The 17,546-nt window shown below is 48.6% G+C and overlaps 1 protein-coding gene and 1 long non-coding RNA gene across 2 annotated transcripts; one reads left to right on the top strand and one right to left on the bottom strand.

Moving 5' to 3' along the window:
- Nucleotides 1-1,934: 1,934 nt before the first annotated feature.
- LOC146656026 (uncharacterized) lies at nucleotides 1,935-3,830 on the top strand. The gene is made up of 3 exons (XM_085427278.1): nucleotides 1,935-2,549; nucleotides 2,757-3,232; nucleotides 3,281-3,830. The coding sequence occupies exons 1-3, from the start codon at nucleotides 1,935-1,937 to the stop codon at nucleotides 3,738-3,740; spliced, it is 1,551 nt and encodes a 516-aa protein (XP_085283404.1). The 3' UTR covers nucleotides 3,741-3,830.
- Nucleotides 3,831-7,886: 4,056 nt separating this feature from the next.
- Nucleotides 7,887-14,849, bottom strand: LOC146656025 (uncharacterized). Its single transcript, XR_014914396.1, has 2 exons — nucleotides 14,119-14,849; nucleotides 7,887-11,236 (listed from the first exon to the last, which is right to left on the bottom strand). It is a non-coding gene; the product is annotated as an uncharacterized LOC146656025 (long non-coding RNA).
- Nucleotides 14,850-17,546: the final 2,697 nt, after the last annotated feature.

Here is a 17,546-nt window from a genome sequence, read left to right as displayed (position 1 = left end):
ATTCCTTTAGTCTATAGAGCTGGCTATCTTCTGGAGCCAGTCTTAAGTGGCAATGCATTTCTTTTCAGCTCCAGAAGTTGCTCTCTGTTTCTCTGTCTATACTAACGACTGTGACTATGCTAACTGGCATAATAAGGATGGTGGCTAGGGTTTTAAGGAAGGCCAGAGCAGTCCCTAATGCTATGTCTTAAATGTAACATTGCTATGTCTTGTCTTTATAGTGCCAGAGTTGAGAGGAATACCTTAACTCTAATTCACAACAGCAAAACTATGTTGGTTTACTACACCTGCACATCATTTATAACAATAAAAATATAGGTGTGGTGCTGGTATCCTTAAAAACCAGCACCAGAGCCTGAGCTATAATTATCATGGCCATAATTACAGCCGAAATCCCCTCATAATCACTGCTACAGCCACAGCCATTGCTTTCTAACCATACCCACAGCTGTTATAATCGTAGGCAGGGCAACGGCCAGCTGAACACAGAGCAGGAATCTAACTAGTCCCTGCCAGTCATCTTATTCGATTAGCCCTAATGATGCAGACTGAGCTTTATAGCATAGAGAGCCAAAGCAAATGCTATACCCACAGCAGCTGTAGCACCTTCTGGAAATATGGATCAAAGGGAATGCAGAAAGTGTTATCACATAACTCAAAAGTAGTCAGACAAAAAAGCACAATCACCATACACTCTAGTGTTCTGATTCAACTTGCCCCTAATCATGTTCAGAACCCATTCACTGGAACACTATATGCCCTTTTGAATTGAGGTGAAAATGTACAGCATGTCTTTTGAAGCACAAAGTACTGTACTTGATACACTGACACTACATAGCTATAGTAAGCTATTTTGTAAATCTGCCTATGATTACGATTATATGTGTGGTGGGCATTATGCATAATGTGTATAATAATCCATAGGTCAGAGTAAGGGCATGTACTGCTTCATCCTCCTTTAGAATCCAAATAGTTACAGATTTTTTCCCCTTTTGTATGCTCTTTGGTTCATTAAAAACTGTGAAGTGGTGTACTGAATGCAGAATATTTCTACATCTCAGTAAACAGCTGACACCAAGCCATACACTGTGTATGGAAATGCAGTTAGAGAGCTGTTTCAGAATTCGAACTCAGCAACTAGAGTTAAATATCTGACATCCCAGTACCTTTTTTGGCCCCAACAAATCAAGTTGTACAAAAAATTTGCTGTGTTGTTATTCTGTGCATATTACCACATATTGAAAACTCTAATGTAGACCTTTTTCATCATCCAAGACACAGTGAAAGCAATAGCAGCCAAAACTGTATGTCTCCATTTATGTAAAATGCTCTCAGATTTGCTAACTGACGTGTTCACTTTCTGTTAGCATAAACGCTGTTGTCTAGTAAGCTAAATGAAAAAACGAAGCAGAAGGCTATGCTACTTCCTTTACTGATATGCCTCTGCTCCTAGTCCCTGATTTTTAAATACTTTAGTATCTACACAAGAAATGAACCCATGACTATATAATAATAGGTCCTCAGTTCAGTTTTGCCTTCAGTCTATCACTAATCAGTGATAATTGTCAGGGTCCTGGGTCTGAGCGACCCAGGATCCCTGAGCAGTTATGAATTATATTATTAGTATTATTATATGTATTTTGGTGTTGCTTCCCTTCTCTGTGCTTGTGTGTGTGTATATATATATATGTGTGTGTGGCTGAGCACCTGTTTATAGGCGGCGTCAGGCCTGGAGGGTGTGGTCCTGCAAGGGGACTGGCCACACCCGAAGCCACACACCTGCTGCTGATCAGGCCTCGTCGGGGGAGCTACTTAAGAGAGTCTTGGAGCTCCCACCGACGCGGGATCATTCCATGAGACTCCACGTTAGTCTTCTGCTTAGTTAAAGTCTGAGTGTATGCCTACTGGAATTAAGTGTCTTGACGGCTGCTGTTATGGACAGGGTTTACAGACTCTGTGAGTTATGGTGGGAGAAGCCCGCGGAAGGTTTGCGTCGCGCCGTGGAGAGGCGGCTGCAGGAGACGCTTTTTAAATTTCCCTGGCTGGTTGACGACCTTAATCCTGTCGTCTTGGACTTCTTACTTTCCACCCTCCACCTCCACTCTCCTCCTCAGGCTGCTCACCGGCCCGGACAGCTGGTGGATTCACAGCCTGAGACGCCGGCCCCGACGTCTACACGAAAACGACGTTCGCGCCGCCGGCGTTCCTCACCGCAGCCACATCCACGGACATCTCAAGAGCTGGCTGTGGTGAGTAGTACGGACAATTTTCCATTTCCCTCACCATCTGTGTTTGTGTCTGCAGTGGACGAGCTGACGACGCAGGTAACATCACCTTGGTCAGAGGTCGCTACACCACCCGCTGCTTCACCATCTGCAGCTGTAACTCCGCCACCGTTTCGTCTGCCTGCAGCCACCATCCTGATTTCTTTTTCACTGCCAGCTGCAGAGCCCTGCGAGCCGGAGCAGGAGCTCGGAGAGCCGGAGGAGCTCAGCGAGCTGGAGGAGCCCGCACCGCCAGCTGAGGAGCTCAGCGAGCTGGAGGAGCCCGCACCGCCAGCTGAGGAGCTCGGCGAGCTGGAGGAGCCCGCACCGCCAGCTGAGGAGCTCGGCGAGCTGGAGGAGCCCGCACCGCCAGCTGAGGAGCTCGGCGAGCTGGAGGAGCCCGCACCGCCAGCTGAGGAACTCAGCGAGCCGGAACAGCTCAGCGTGCCGGAGGAGCTAGGCGAGCTGGAGGGGCTCGGCGAGCCGGAGGAGCCCGCACCGCCGGCTGAGGAGCTCAGCGAGCTGGTGGAGCTCAGTAAGCCGGAGGGGCCCGCACCACCAGCTGAGGGGCTCAGCGAGCCGGAGGAGCCCGCACCGCCAGCTGAGGGGCCCAGCGAGCTGGAGCAGCTCAGCGAGCCGGAGCGGGAGCAGTTCGGCGAGCCGGGGCAGCTCGGCGTGCCGGAGGAGCTCGGCGTGCCGGTGGAGCTAGTCGAGCCGGAGGAGCTCGGCGAGCCTGTGGAGCCCGCGCTGCCACCGGAGGAGCTCGGAGGTCCGGGGAGACCCGCTCGGCCTGAACTGGAGGTCAGCAAGTCTGACGGATCATCACGTCTAGCGCGCCCTCCATGCCAGCTACGCCCAGCGCGTCTGCGTCAGCGACCGGCGCGTCATCGACCGGCGTGTCATCGGCCATGTACCATACCTCGCCGTTGTTCACCGGAGCTGCGCCGCCGCCACTGGATTCGGGGCAGGCCGCCGGAGGGGCAGCAGCGCCGCCACCGCCACTGGATCCCGGGCAGGCCGCCTGGGGAGCAGCGCCGCCGCCGTCGGGCCCGGGGCAGGCCGCCGGAGGAGCAGCAGCGCCGCCACCGCCACTGGATCCCGGGCAGGCCGCCTGGGGAGCAGCGCCGCCGCCGTCAGACCCGGGGCAGGCCGCCGGAGGAGCAGCAGCGCCGCCACCGCCACTGGATCCCGGGCAGGCCGCCTGGGGAGCAGCGCCGCCGTTACTGGACCCGGGACTCGCCACCGGAGGGGCAGCTGTGCCGCCGCCACTGGAGCTGTGGCAGGCCCCCGGAACTGTTTTGCTGCTGCTGCCGGACCCGTGGCCGTCCGCCGGAGCGGCAATGTCGCCGCCTTTGGACTCGAGGTAGGCCCCCTGAACTCTTTTGTTATGTTGATGGGCCGCCTGGGACTGTTTTGTGGCGTTTTTTCTTTTTGTTGCTCCGCTGCTGGATGCGCGGTCGGACTCTGGGACTGTGACCTTGGGGGGGTTGTTTTCTTTGGTTGTTTTTGCTTGTTTTGGTTCTGGCCCTCCGTCCTGGTTCCCCCCCGCCGCCCGCCCTGGGTTGGTTGTGCTGTTTTGGTTTTGGGGTCGTCGGGAGCCGACCCTTAGAGGGGGGGTACTGTCAGGGTCCTGGGTCTGAGCGACCCAGGATCCCTGAGCAGTTATGAATTATATTATTAGTATTATTATATGTATTTTGGTGTTGCTTCCCTTCTCTGTGCTTGTGTGTGTGTGTATATATATATATATATATATATATATATATATAAAAATATATATAAAAACACCCTGCGGGCGGTTTATCCTTCAAGCTCGGGTCCTCTACCAGAGGCCTGGGAGCTTGAGGGTCCTGCGCAGTATCTTAGCTGTTCCCAGGACTGCGCTCTTCTGGACAGAGATCTCCGATGTTGTTCCCGGGATCTGCTGGAGCCACTCGCCTAGCTTGGGAGTCACCGCACCTAGTGCTCCGATTACCACGGGGACCACCGTTACCTTCACCCTCCACATCCTCTCGAGCTCTTCTCTGAGCCCTTGGTATTTCTCCAGCTTCTCGTGTTCCTTCTTCCTGATATTGCTGTCATTCGGAACCGCTACATCGATCACTACGGCCGTCTTCTTCTGTTTGTCTACCACCACTATGTCCGGTTGGTTAGCCACCACCATTTTGTCCGTCTGTATCTGGAAGTCCCACAGGATCTTAGCTCGGTCATTCTCCACCACCCTTGGGGGCATCTCCCATTTTGACCTCGGGACTTCTAGGTTATACTCGGCACAGATGTTCCTGTACACTATGCCGGCCACTTGGTTATGGCGTTCCATGTATGCCTTGCCTGCTAGCATCTTGCACCCTGCTGTTATGTGCTGGATTGTTTCTGGGGCATCTTTACACAGCCTGCACCTGGGGTCTTGCCTGGTGTGATAGACCCCAGCCTCTATGGATCTTGTACTCAGAGCTTGTTCTTGTGCTGCCATGATTAGTGCCTCTGTGCTGTCTTTCAGTCCAGCTTTGTCCAGCCACTGGTAGGATTTCTGGATATCAGCCACCTCCTCTATCTGCCGGTGGTACATACCGTGCAGGGGCCTGTCCTTCCATGATGGTTCCTCGTCTCCCTCCTCTTTCTTGGGTTTCTGCTGCCTGAGGTATTCACTGAGCACTCGGTCAGTTGGGGCCATCTTCCCAATGTATTCTTGGATGTTCCTTGTCTCATCCTGGACTGTGGTGCTGACACTCACCAGTATGTGTATATATATATATATATATATATATATATATATATATATATATATATATATATATATATATATATATATATATATATATATATATATATATATATATATATATATATATATATATATATGTATATATATATATGTGTGGCTGAGCACCTGTTTATAGGCGGCGTCAGGCCTGGGGGGTGTGGTCCTGCAAGGGGACTGGCCACACCCGAAGCCACACACCTGCTGCTGATCAGGCCTCGTCGGGGGAGCTACTTAAGAGAGTCTTGGAGCTCCCACCGACGCGGGATCATTCCATGAGACTCCACGTTAGTCTTCTGCTTAGTTAAAGTCTGAGTGTATGCCTACTGGAATTAAGTGTCTTGACGGCTGCCTCTGTCATTTTCCCCTCAGGAGGAGCGTGGAACATCGGAGGGCAGCAGGCACGGGGTGTGTGTGCACACACGAGAGTGGAGAACACGGAGCACGGACTTTTTGGGAAGACACGACACGGGAGTCACGGGAGAGCACGGGGATTTACTGTTATTGTTTCCATCACTGTAAATAAACGCACTGTTTATACACAGAGTACCGCGCCTGGGTCCTCCTTCCCCACTCCTTCCACGGTGTGCCATGCCGCACCGTGACAATAATTATGATTCAGGGTTCTCAAGTAGCCCTCTCATCTTAGCCATGGTAGGAGAATTTCTTTACATACTCTTCTCAACAAGACCTGCAAAAACTTTTATCCATCCAAAATATTAGAAGTTTTAATTAAAGCAAATGTATTAAAACAAACAGTGGTTTGGTTTATGACATAATACACACAAAACCTAATGACTCATAACATCAGCAACATTTTATGTTTTATGCTAATTAGCAAATGCTAGTTTGCTAACACGCTCAACCGAGGTTGTGTATTTTGTTATGGTTGGGACATGTCAGGACAGGATGTGATATTTTGGAATCCTATAAAATAAGCTACCGGCATGGCTATGACTTTGAGTTTGATTAAAGCATAACTTGCAGTTTGTGCCACTCATGGAGTCATGGAAAACTCTGAAAGACTCCAAATATCTTTTCTGTTAAATTGCATACACCTTCATAGAACAGTCTGTTGGAGTAATAAGTTTAAGTGAACTTAAATAAGGTTAATGTCATGATCCTGGGTCCTTTTGACCCAGCGTTTTGTGTTTTCTCTTCGCGATTTTGGTTCTGTTCTCTAATTGGTGTTTACCCTGTTCCCCCCCCGTGTGTTCCTGTTTTATTGTGAAGGTCTGCGTCTTATGTGAGTGTTTTCAGTTTGCCTCCCTGGTCTCGTCATGTTAATCACTCCCAGCTGTGTCTCCCACCTGTGTGTAATCTCCCTGTGTTCTCTGAGTGTATTTAAGTTGTATTTTCTGTCTTGGTAATCGCTGGTTCGTCTGTGTTGTTTCCCCTCGCTCTCCCTGTATGTATTTCTTCGGACCTCCCTGCATCCTCATTCTGGTTTGTCTTATTAGTTTACCCAGTTTAGGTTTCCGGTTTCATGTTTTGTCGCCACCGCTGTTTGTACTCACACCCCTGTAAATAAACACTCATCTGCACCAGAGCTGCCGCATTTTGGGTCCTATTTCATATTCCACACGGCTTGCCCCGGCAAACTGTGACAGTACGAACCAGCCACCATGGACCCAGCGGCAGTGAATCCGTCCGAGGAGCTCCAGGACGACATTGCGTACAATGTGGAGATTCTCCTCGGGCTATGGCTGGAGAACCCTCCAGAGGAGCTTCGTCGTGCCGTGGAAAGTCGGCTACAACGGCTCTTTTCTGGCCTGCCATGGCTTCTGCAGTCGCTTCCTCCGACCATGCAGGCTTTTCTCCGGCTCACACCGCACCTTCTCTCAGCCACTCCTGCCTCGCTGCCCGACTCGCCGGATGTGATCTTGCCCGGCCCGTCGGAGCCGTCTGCGGGGAGGAAACGCCCACAGCTTTATTTTGGTGCTCCAGTTTTCCTCTCCCATTTTAATGCCCCCTTATACCTTTCAAATGTACTTAGACTAGAACCTCTGTCTAAGGAGCTTTTAACCTTTATTTTTATTGCTGCAGCTACCAGTGTCTTCCAGTTGGGTGATTCTCAGCTTCTTTCTTCGACCTCCGGGGTTAGACCACCCTTTAGTCATTGCACAGTTATTCTGCCCCGATTTCAAACAAGGATCTGTGTGTTTTGGGTTCACCGGCGTGTCCCCCTTTTTGCCAAGAGCCTCTCGAACCTCGTTGGTCTGGTGTTCCTGGTTTTCGCCAACCCCTTCATGGTTATCGCTGTGTTTGTGGGATCCATCTTCTCCAGGAGCCCAAACGTCATGACACTTGACCCCAGTTGCTGTCTCGGCAGTCCCTACATCTGTCCCTGCTGTGAAGGGTCCTCACATCTCCGGGTCCCCGTCTGGTGTCTGTTCCTTTCTCTGCAAGAGACAGAAAACCAAAACACCTCTCTCCCTAGCCTTGATAATCTAATATTGTTATCCATTGTTCTTCTAATGATTCAAATTTGGTTTAAAATATTATGTTCAGGACTTATTCTAATTCTAATCATAATCTGTGTGTGTGTAAAAGAAATCAAAAATTAGTGAACCCTTTCTAAGTCTAACACATTATAAGCTTAAGTTTTACCATAGCTAATTTATTAAACACAAAAATAAACTCATAGAAATTTTCATATCACCATTGTTTGATGTTCAAACTCAACTCCCCCTTTTTGACACACTCCCATGTGTCAATTCATTGGAGCTAGACAATTAAAAGAGAAGGTTAGTGACATCATATCTCAGAAAGTATCAAAAATTCTTCTCTCGAGTACCGTTGCTCCAGCCTTGTCATCCCTGAGGATCTTCGATCCCGAAAATGTCCCTTCTCCTCATGTAATAAAGTCTGTCATCCTTCCATGCCCTGGTAACTGGTCCATCCAGAGCTGTAACATTTTGAAATGTACATACAACAAGCCAAACCACACCTTGGTCACACCAACCCTTTTCTGCCCCGAAGATGTCCAATGCCATCCTAGTATGGACTGTCAAATGTGGCTTTAACGCTGACTTTCCTGACAATCCATTTTATAATGTTTCCTGGTCAGATTTGCCAATCTCTGCACCAGGGTTGTAATAGTTTTGCAATTTTCATCAGTTGTAATTAGTTTTTACCAATTCTTTGCTAGTTTAGTGTAGTTTTTATTTTCTGAAAATCCTTAGTTTCAATTTAGTTTTATTTGTGTTTTGCAAAAATTAAGTGTAACAAAATCCCAGTCCCACCATATCAGTCATGCTCTTCTGGTTATCCTTGGGTGTTGAGACTAATAACTATTAACTCTTGCCGCACCGTGTGGTCCTAATTTTGGTTCAAGTGAATTGATAACCTTTTGAAGGCGATTGTTTCACACCTTTATTTAGATGTCCCAGTCCTGTTGTCTCGGGATCCATCACGCTGCCTTATCTGGGGTTAGCTGTTTTCTGGGGATGCGGGTTGAGTGGGTGAGCTCTTCAAGGAGGGGGAGTGTGCTCCCCCTGATGAGGTCTTCTAGGTAAGCTAGGTTAACCTTCTTGTGTGGGCTTTTCAAGTGCACTTTAAGGTTAGTGGGACTTTTAGTTTTATAAATGTCCCTCATGACCCCCTGATGACCCAGTATTTCATTTTTGCACACTGTAGTACACATTTTAGTTTTTGCTTGTAGCTCGCATACTCTACTTGCCACTCCTCTAATTCCTGATGTTTCTTAGAGAGGGCAACAGTACCTTTAAAAATATATCACATGTGTGGGGGTGTGGCCTTGCCAATTGTTTTGCCCACCTTTTCAAAATGGCTGGCGTGCCCACTAGCACATTTCATGGAAAAAGAAAGGTAAGCTTGATATTTACATTCAAACTGTTTTGTTAAACTCAGATTTTTATTTTATTCTTTTTGCAAGTACCCCTCCTCGGTGGCGAGAAACTGTTGGTGTGGTCAAGTGGGTGCTCTGGAAACAAACGCTCAGGACAGAACAGTTATCAGTCATGTACTTCCTACAAATTTTGCATATGTTTTATTCCATATTGATCCTCTGAGTGTAATGGTACATTTTAATTCGAATTTATCCAAACTAAACACAATATTTTCTTTATTTACTTTGCTCTTGTTCTTTTTCAGTACCACATCCTATCAAATGTCCCTGTCGATTATATTCTACATTTAATAACTTACTATTTCAAGTGAGAACCTAAATCATGTGGACCAATGTTTATTATTGCATATCTCTATTCTGAATGTGGCCAGTCATTCATAGGTATTGTTCAATTTTGGCGATTTTCCTCTATAAAATTTAATTGACTTCTTTACAGTGGCCTGCTGTGGTTAATAGTAACATATTCCAGTCATGAGTGATATCCAAAGTCTTCTCCACTGTAGCATTTGGCATTCCCAATAATATAACATGATACCTTAATCAAAACACAGTTAATATAGCACAGTTTTCTTGATGCAAACATCAGTAACTCAAAATCAGCAACCACAGTGTTAAGTCTGCAGTTCATACTTATGTGAAGCTAGAGTCTCCTCCTCCAGTCTCTCTTATCCTCCTGCTCCTGAAAAAACAAAACAAAACAAAGCGAAGCATCCACCCTTCTCTTGTCGGCTGGGTGAATTGTTTATGAATTGTTTATTGGCATTTACTAATCCTAAAGTGGGTGCAGTCATTGTCTCAGTATCAAGTCAGTCAAAACTTTTAGTCGTCAGTCCATCACAGTCCATTCACATGCATACCTCCCTACACATTCATACCAGATGTTGCTGATAATGGAGTCTCCCGCGCAACCTATTCGAGCGTCCATCACCAGCAAGATGACGTCATCATTTTAAAGGAAAACAATTCCTTGTTGTTTTTTGGGCCGGATTGACTCGGTGCAATCCTTTTAGACTCAGAACTTCTCAGTGTTCCCTATAAGTGAATTTCTCCCAAGCCAATTACAATCATGGAGAAGCACACTTTGCAACTGTTTTTGTAAGAATATTTCATAGCGCTTTAAATTTCAATCTTTCAGGCCTGGTTTAAAGAGCTGATTGTTAAATCATGAACTCACAAAATATCAACATATCACCATATCACCACCGGTGGATCACACCTCTCAGATGTTTTTTTCTCCAGTGCACTGTAACAAAAACGAAAACAGACATAACCAACAAAATACTACTAAAATAACACAAACTAGGGCCCGTTGCAGACATGTCCAAGCATAAAACTATCCCTCTCTCGCTTACGAGAAAGAACACAAGCCAAAGCTCACTGATAAAATCAAGCTAGCGCTAAACAAAACTAAACAATCAACCAGAAATTCACAGGAACATTTTGCTTCCTGCCGGGACAATATTGTGTGGGAATGAGAACCTCAGGTGCCGTAACACCTTTTGTTCCTCCTTGAATTAAAACTCAATCACAGAAAATGCCGTACTCCAACCTAACCTTACACTATTAATTCATCATTTTCATTCTGTGCCACTGTTCCTCATCAGGGCTGTGTGAAGCACAGCAAAGAATTCAGTCAAGGCCTTGAGCCATAAACAGACATCACGCACAGACATTGTTTTCATAACCAAACCGTTTTAGAGCTTATTCCTAAAATCTACATAAATGCCTTCTAGGTGACATATAACACATTCTAAGTAATCAATGGTTCCTCATAAAAATTATGCATTGGGATGTTTGTGTGCAGCATTTTGCATATCAGCATAAGCAAAGCATTCTTCATTGCATCAGCGTGTATGTGTGTGTGCGTGTGGATCACTCTTCATTGCACAAGCGTGTGCATGTGTATGTGTGTGCATCACTTCTCAGTGAATCAACATTCCCGTGTGTGTGTGTGTGGGTGTGTGTGTGTGTATGTGTTTCTCTTCATTCTGAGTCAGTGCATGTAGATGTGTGTGTTTGTGTGGGTGTTTGTGTTCATCACTTTCCTGTTCTGGTGTTCTGGGTAAACCACGGCCTGAAGCATGTCCTGGGGTCCTGCCCCCCTCCTTTTTCAGTTTGTTTGCGACCATTGCTGCTGCTGCTGCTCAAAATTCAGTCCATCCTGGTTCTGACCCCAATTGGGGCAGTCCTTTCTCCAGTGTCGATGTTCACCGCAGGTGACACCTGCATCTTCTTCTGTGTTTTTGTCCATTCTGAGGTGCCTTCTGTCCTCAGTTACTCCTCTTGTCTCGGTCACGCCCTTTTTCGCCACCCGATCATCCGTGTTGGTCCATCACTGTCCTGCACAGTGTGAATGCAAAGTTATCAAGGTCAGCATTCTTTCGCTCGGCCTTACTTTTCATTCGGGCTTGGCGGGCGTCTCGTCACAGCTCTGTCAGCTGACGCAGTCTGGGAATTTTTCCCCCGTGTAGTGAAACGGGCCTTAGGTTTAGTGCTCTCCGTCTCGGCTGCCTGAGATCACATTCCTGCAGGTCTGTTGACATTCTCAGGTCGTTGTTGTGGGTCCAGCTGTTGCAGCATTTGGTCAGTGTCACGTATGGGGGAGAGCAGGAGTCCAGTCAGCCTCGGCTTTCAGGGCCGGCAAAGCAGCCTGTAATTAAATATGTATAGAAAAAACAAAAACAAAACAAAACAAAAACAAACAAAAAACAAAAACAAACGAACAGGAAAATGTTGTTGTGTTGGCTGTGTTATTCAGAGGGGAGGCAATGGGGCCAGGCCCTGTGTCAGCCTTCTCTCCCCCTTTTTTTGTTTTTTGTCTCCCGATATAATCAACTCCTAACCCACCAAGTTGACAGGACAACACCGGTATATGTTAAAATTCTTAAGATCATGTTTAAAAGCCCAAAAAGGAACTTTCTTTCATTCAGTAATCACTTTTATTAATCAGTCAACAGAAAACATGTCACAATTTGAATCTTTTAACCACTAAATTTGTTGTGTCTTGCCTGGTTGGTTAGACCAGTGTTCCTTTTTTTTTTTAGTTAAATTGTTGTCCTGCAACCCAGAGGGTTTCTTTGTCAGTAATGTATAGACTTCATCATTTAAGTATGTTAATTTTTCTTTAACCTTGCTGGAAAATCTTCACGTGTTCATGAGTGTAAGCTGTTTCTTCATTGCGTGTATGTGCATTTGTATAAAAGCAGGTTAATTTTATCTTTTCTCAAACTAGGCGTTACCTTAAAAGGAGCCTCTCTCTCAGATTTCTCTGCTTGTGTGTGTTTTTGTTTCACCTTTTTGTTGTGATGCTCCGGACGCCTTCCCAACCTCCACAAGTCCGTTGGCCCCAATTTTATGTGTTAAAACTTCTCTTAATTTCTCCTCTAATTCTCTCCTCGCTGCTGTCTGTTTCACAGCTGCTGATTCGTGCTGGGTGTGGTTCCCATTACCTATAATTTTGCTTCGGCCGCTGTGCTTGTGGGGGCAGTTGGTCCAGGTCCACAGCTTCCTGTATTAACACACTAAGAGATTTATTTTAATTTCATTTTCATCACTTTTAAACCGATAAGCAGGCAACACGCCTACCTTGACAGCGTAAACTGTACGCCAGTCTCCCAACACATTCCTCTCTCTACTCCTCCATAATTCTCCACTGCACACCTCTTACTATCTCTCCTTTTTATTTTTATTACACCACAGAGTAATACACCCAATTATGCCCGTCTATCTCTATGTGGCTCCAAATTCCCTCTTTATTTTAATTTCACACTCGTCAGGGGACAGGCACACAACAATTTCAACCGCTGAAACGAGGAATTCAACCTTTTTATATTTCTTTACTAATCTAGACTCAACGTTTGTTCGCAAAATGTGTCTTGTTCTAGTCCGGAAATAAATGTGAACCCGTGATTACACGGCCGTTCCAGTGTTATTTCCGTGGCTATGCGGGGGCCCTCACCTCCCCAAGTCACCACCTCAGCACCCGGACAACGCCGGTCCTGGCCACGCGTCCACGGACAGGAGGGTCGCCACTCCTAGGGCAAAGTTCCACAGGTACACTAGGCATCAACCTTTGATCCTAAAATGTGTATTTGCTCTAATGTCCTCCTAATCAAACACATTAACCGTCACTGTCACTGTGTTCACGCTTCACACTCCACATAAAAAACACACTCAGAGCGCGCCTCACTCACACTCTCACTCAGTGCGCGCTTCACCCACAAGACAGCACCCAGAGCGCGCCTCGCAGCTTCACACACACTCTCTCACCCAGAGCGCGCTTTGACACTCACACATAACACTTTTCCTCAGCGGGAATTTTACACAGAAACCTCTGAGCTCAACTATTAGATCTTCTTAAAGCACACTGCACCATAGACCAAAATACCCTTTTCTCTGCGATTATGACCGCCACCACGGGGCAAAGTCGCATCATAAAAGTGATGCTTGCATCCCCGAAGTTATACCTGACATCATAAACCAGGTGTTGCTCTGTACTTAAATTTTTACTTTGTATTATGGCCGCAGCCCTTTATACTCGACTGACGCCACAAACCACCGTCAAAACCTCTCTCAAATGTACTAAAATTAGCACCAACCACTACTGCACTTCACGGCCGCACCACCGGAACACGCCGTATCATAAACCAAACCTACGGACGTGTTTCGCTCTCGCGTTGCCAGCGTCCAACTGCACCGTGAAGCCAGTATCTGCTTGTCCTTAAATCAACTTCTATTTCATAGCCGGCAAAAGCCAGGACGTCACTGACACCATAAACAAAATAAACAAACCTCGACTTCAATGTACTGAACTTATGGCCGCGTCTTCAGAATAAATTCTAACGTATTATTGCTACAGAAGCCAGTATTAGACAAAATTAAATGTGGAAGGTAAAGTGGCTGCACTCTAGTCCAACGTAGTATGTTATTAGTATCTCGGTAGAGGCAGATTACTGCAATCTAGACCAACGTAGTATGTTATTAGTATCTCGGTAGAAGCAGATTACTGCAATCTAGACCAACGTAGTATGTTATTAGTATCTCGGTAGAAGCAGTTTATTTAACACCCTGGAATTCAGCCTCAACTTATGTTGTTAGTATCTTGCGCCAAAAACCAGACACCGACAAATTTACTGTGAAAATACATGTGACTCAGCGAACAGATTAATTTGGAAAGCCCAATATGCACATTTGGTATTTATAATACAACAGGCTGTGCTTACCTTTCTGTTTTAGGCCGGCCTTCTGTTCACTTTGCCCCACGATCTCACCAAAGGCCAAATCTACACCTCCTCAGCACACCAAAGATCCGGGTCACACGGCACCAAGTTGTTGAAAACACGCAGTTCTTTGAATCTTTGGGCTGAAGGAGGGACAATACTCGGTGTATAAATGCTCAATCAACAATCATTTATTTCCATACAATTCAACAGTCAGAGCATTACAACGTCCGGACGGGAGAGATGCTACCAGAGGGTCAGGCACATGTCTCAAAATGGTGACGGGTTGCTCAGCTTTTTATAGTCTCTAGTGGCCCCCAGCTAGTCGTAAAAGCCAAAACATCACATTTTTTCTCTGTTACAGCGCCTAAGTTATGACCTCGGCAGTTGTTTCTCTGCTTTCTGTAAGGTGGGGGTGTGGAATGTGGTCTATCTATCTCCCCTGTCTTTAGACACAGAGTCTCCTGCTTACAACCTTCTCTTCATGATTCAACAATTAAGCATGTCAAGAAAACAGTGTAACACATTCCCAGCAGATCAAGGATACAGAGTGATGCACATTTATCTAATGAACTAATATGTGAATATGTTCTGTTAACTCAAAAGTATAATGAGAACTAAACTACATACAGATCACACACTCTATTTTAAAGGGTATAATATGATCTACAGCAGTATTCTAATTCAACTACTTTGATTACATATATAAGGTAACATATAATAACAGAATAATATCACACGCCGCAAGCGCGCCACCCCACAGCCGGACGTTCGGGCTTCTAAATCGCCGGCTGTGGTGAGTGAGGACTCTTTTTCATTTTCGGACTGCATGACTGTTCATTCAGGGGCTGCGTTTTGTGTGGCGGATGTCAACGCGAGCTGCTTATCGCCTGTGCAGCTACCGTCAGCTCGGTTAGCTCCCCCGCAGCCACTCTCAGCTCGGTTAGCTCCCCCGCAGCCACTCTCAGCTCGGTTTGCTCCCCCGCAGCCACTCTCAGCTCGGTTAGCTCCCCCGCAGCCACTCTCAGGTCGGTTAGCTCCCAGGTCGGTTAGCTCCCCCGCAGCCAGTGCTCCTCTCAGCTCAGTCTCCTGTGCCTCCTTCAGTTCAGTCTCCAGTGTCCCCTTCAGTTCAGTCTCCAGTGCCACCCTCAGTTCAGTCTCCAGTGCCACCCTCAGTTCAGTCTCCAGTGCCGCCTGTAGCGCAGGCCCCAGTAGCTCCAGTGCCGCCTGTAGCGCAGGCCCCAGTAGCTCCAGTGCCGCCTGTAGCGCAGGCCCCAGTAGCTCCAGTATCACCGGTTTCACTCATTCACTCCATGCAGGGAGAAAGTCTAATTTCACCTCAAGGTGCTTTTCATGGTTCAGCCGCCATTGGCACAGTTTGCCGCTCCAGGGCTTCTCCAGAGGCTAGGTCTCAGTCCCCGGCTGATTCTGGACCCCTGAAGTTTATGCAGCCACCTGAGAACTGCACCATGTCAGCGTTGCCTGGGCAGAGCCAGTGCTCAGTGCATCGCCAGTTGCCTTCGTGTTTGCCAGAGGACTCCATGACTGCTGGCTTAGTGGTGACTTCTGCTGGAGGGTCCGTAGGACCGCTCCGGCCTTCGTCTCTAGTCTCCGCTGGGGGGTCCGAGGGACCGCTCCGGCCTTCGTCTCCTGTCTCCGCTGGAGGGTCCGAGGGGCCCGTTCAGCCTCCTGCCTCCGCTGGAGGGTCCGAGGGGCCCGTTCAGCCCGTCCAGCCGCCTGCTGTAGCTCCATCATCATCCTCGCCTGCTGCAGCTCCAGGGCCTTCAGCCTCGCCTGGCCCAGCCTCCGTGTCTTCAGCCTCGCCTGGCCCAGCCTCCGTGTCTTCAGCCTCGCCTGGCCCGGCCTCCGTGTCTTCAGCCTCGCCTGGCCCGGCCTCCGTGTCTTCAGCCTCGCCTGGCCCGGCCTCAGAGCCTTCAGCCTCGCCTGGTCCAGCCTCAGAGCCTTCAGCCTCGCCTGGTCCGGCCTCTGCCTGTGCTTCGCCTGGTCCGGCCTCTGCCTGTGCTTCGCCTGGTCCGGCTTCAGCCTGTGCTTCGCCTGGTCCGGCTTCAGCCTGTGCTTCGCCTAGTCCGGCCTCTGCAGCCTCGCCTGGTCCGGATCGCCATCGCCTGAGTCGCCGCCGTTGCCTTCCGCGCGGTCGGCCCCCTGAACTGCTCCGTCGTCTCCTGAGTCGCCGCCGTTGCCTTCCGCACGGCCGGCCCCCGGACCCTCTTCGCCTGAGTGGCCGCCGTTGCCTTCCGCACGGCCGGCCCCCGGACCGCCATTGCCTGAGTGGCCGCCGTTGCCTTCCGCACGGCCGGCCCCTGGACCGCCATCGCCTGAGTGGCCGCCGTTGCCTTCCGCACAGCCGGCCCCCGGACCGCCATCGCCTGAGTGGCCGCCGTTGCCTTCCGCACGGCCGGCCCCCCGAACTGTGTCCACGTCGCCGCCGTTGCCGTCCGCACGGCCGGCCCCCCCGAACTGTGCCCACGTCGCCGCCGTTGCCGTCCGCACGGTCGGCCCCCCGAACTGTGTCCACGTCGCCGCCATTGCCGCACGGTCGGCCCCCTGAACTGTTTTGGACTCCTGTGCTGTCGGCCCCCTGGCCGGCCCCCTGAACTGTTTTGGACTCCTGTGCTGTCGGCCCCCTGAACTCTTCTGTTTTGGACTCTGTTTTTTCCTGTGTTCTGGTGTGCTTCGTTTCTTTTGGTTTTGGACTCGTTTTTTGTTTTTGTCTTTTGGCCTTCTGGTGCTCCGGTTTTGTTTTGCTTCGAGCCCTCCTTCCTAGGCCCCCGCCGCCTGCCCTGGTCGGGTTGTTTTCTGTTTTTTCTGGCTGTTTTGTTTCTTATTGGGCTGTCTGGGGCCAGCCTTTGTGGGGGGGGGGGGGGGGGGGGGGGGGGGGGGGTACTGTCATGATCCTGGGTCCTTTTGACCCAGCGTTTTGTGTTTTCTCTTCGCGATTTTGGTTCTGTTCTCTAATTGGTGTTTACCCTGTCCCCCCCCGTGTGTTCCTGTTTTATTGTGAAGGTCTGCGTCTTATGTGAGTGTTTTCAGTTTGCCTCCCTGGTCTCGTCATGTTAATCACTCCCAGCTGTGTCTCCCACCTGTGTGTAATCTCCCTGTGTTCTCTGAGTGTATTTAAGTTGTATTTTCTGTCTTGGTAATCGCTGGTTCGTCTGTGTTGTTTCCCCTCGCTCTCCCTGTATGTATTTCTCCGGACCTCCCTGCATCCTCATTCTGGTTTGTCTTATTAGTTTACCCAGTTTAGGTTTCCGGTTTCATGTTTTGTCGCCACCGCTGTTTGTACTCACACCCCTGTAAATAAACACTCATCTGCACCAGAGCTGCCGCATTTTGGGTCCTATTTCATATTCCACACGGCTTGCCCCGGCAAACCGTGACAGTTAATGTTAGTTAATTGTAATGTAATCGTA

Source organism: Rhamphochromis longiceps, linkage group LG13, assembly GCF_057381845.1.
Source record: "Rhamphochromis longiceps isolate RC_006_pf linkage group LG13, R_longiceps_female_GT1.1, whole genome shotgun sequence".
Taxonomy (NCBI): Eukaryota; Metazoa; Chordata; class Actinopteri; order Cichliformes; family Cichlidae; genus Rhamphochromis; species Rhamphochromis longiceps.
Note: the sequence above shows the minus strand (reverse complement) of the source record. Positions and strands in the feature narration are given on the sequence as shown.

Excerpts from the sequence above, each read along its gene's own strand:
- LOC146656026 (XM_085427278.1), top strand. The coding sequence starts at position 1,935 with ATGGACAGGGTTTACAGACTCTGTGAGTTATGGTGGGAGAAGCCCGCG. Across the intron at positions 2,550-2,756 it reads TCAGCGAGCTGGAGGAGCCC|CCCGCACCGCCGGCTGAGGA; the intron begins GCACCGCCAGCT and ends GAGCCGGAGGAG. Across the intron at positions 3,233-3,280 it reads CGCCACTGGATTCGGGGCAG|GCCGCCTGGGGAGCAGCGCC; the intron begins GCCGCCGGAGGG and ends GATCCCGGGCAG.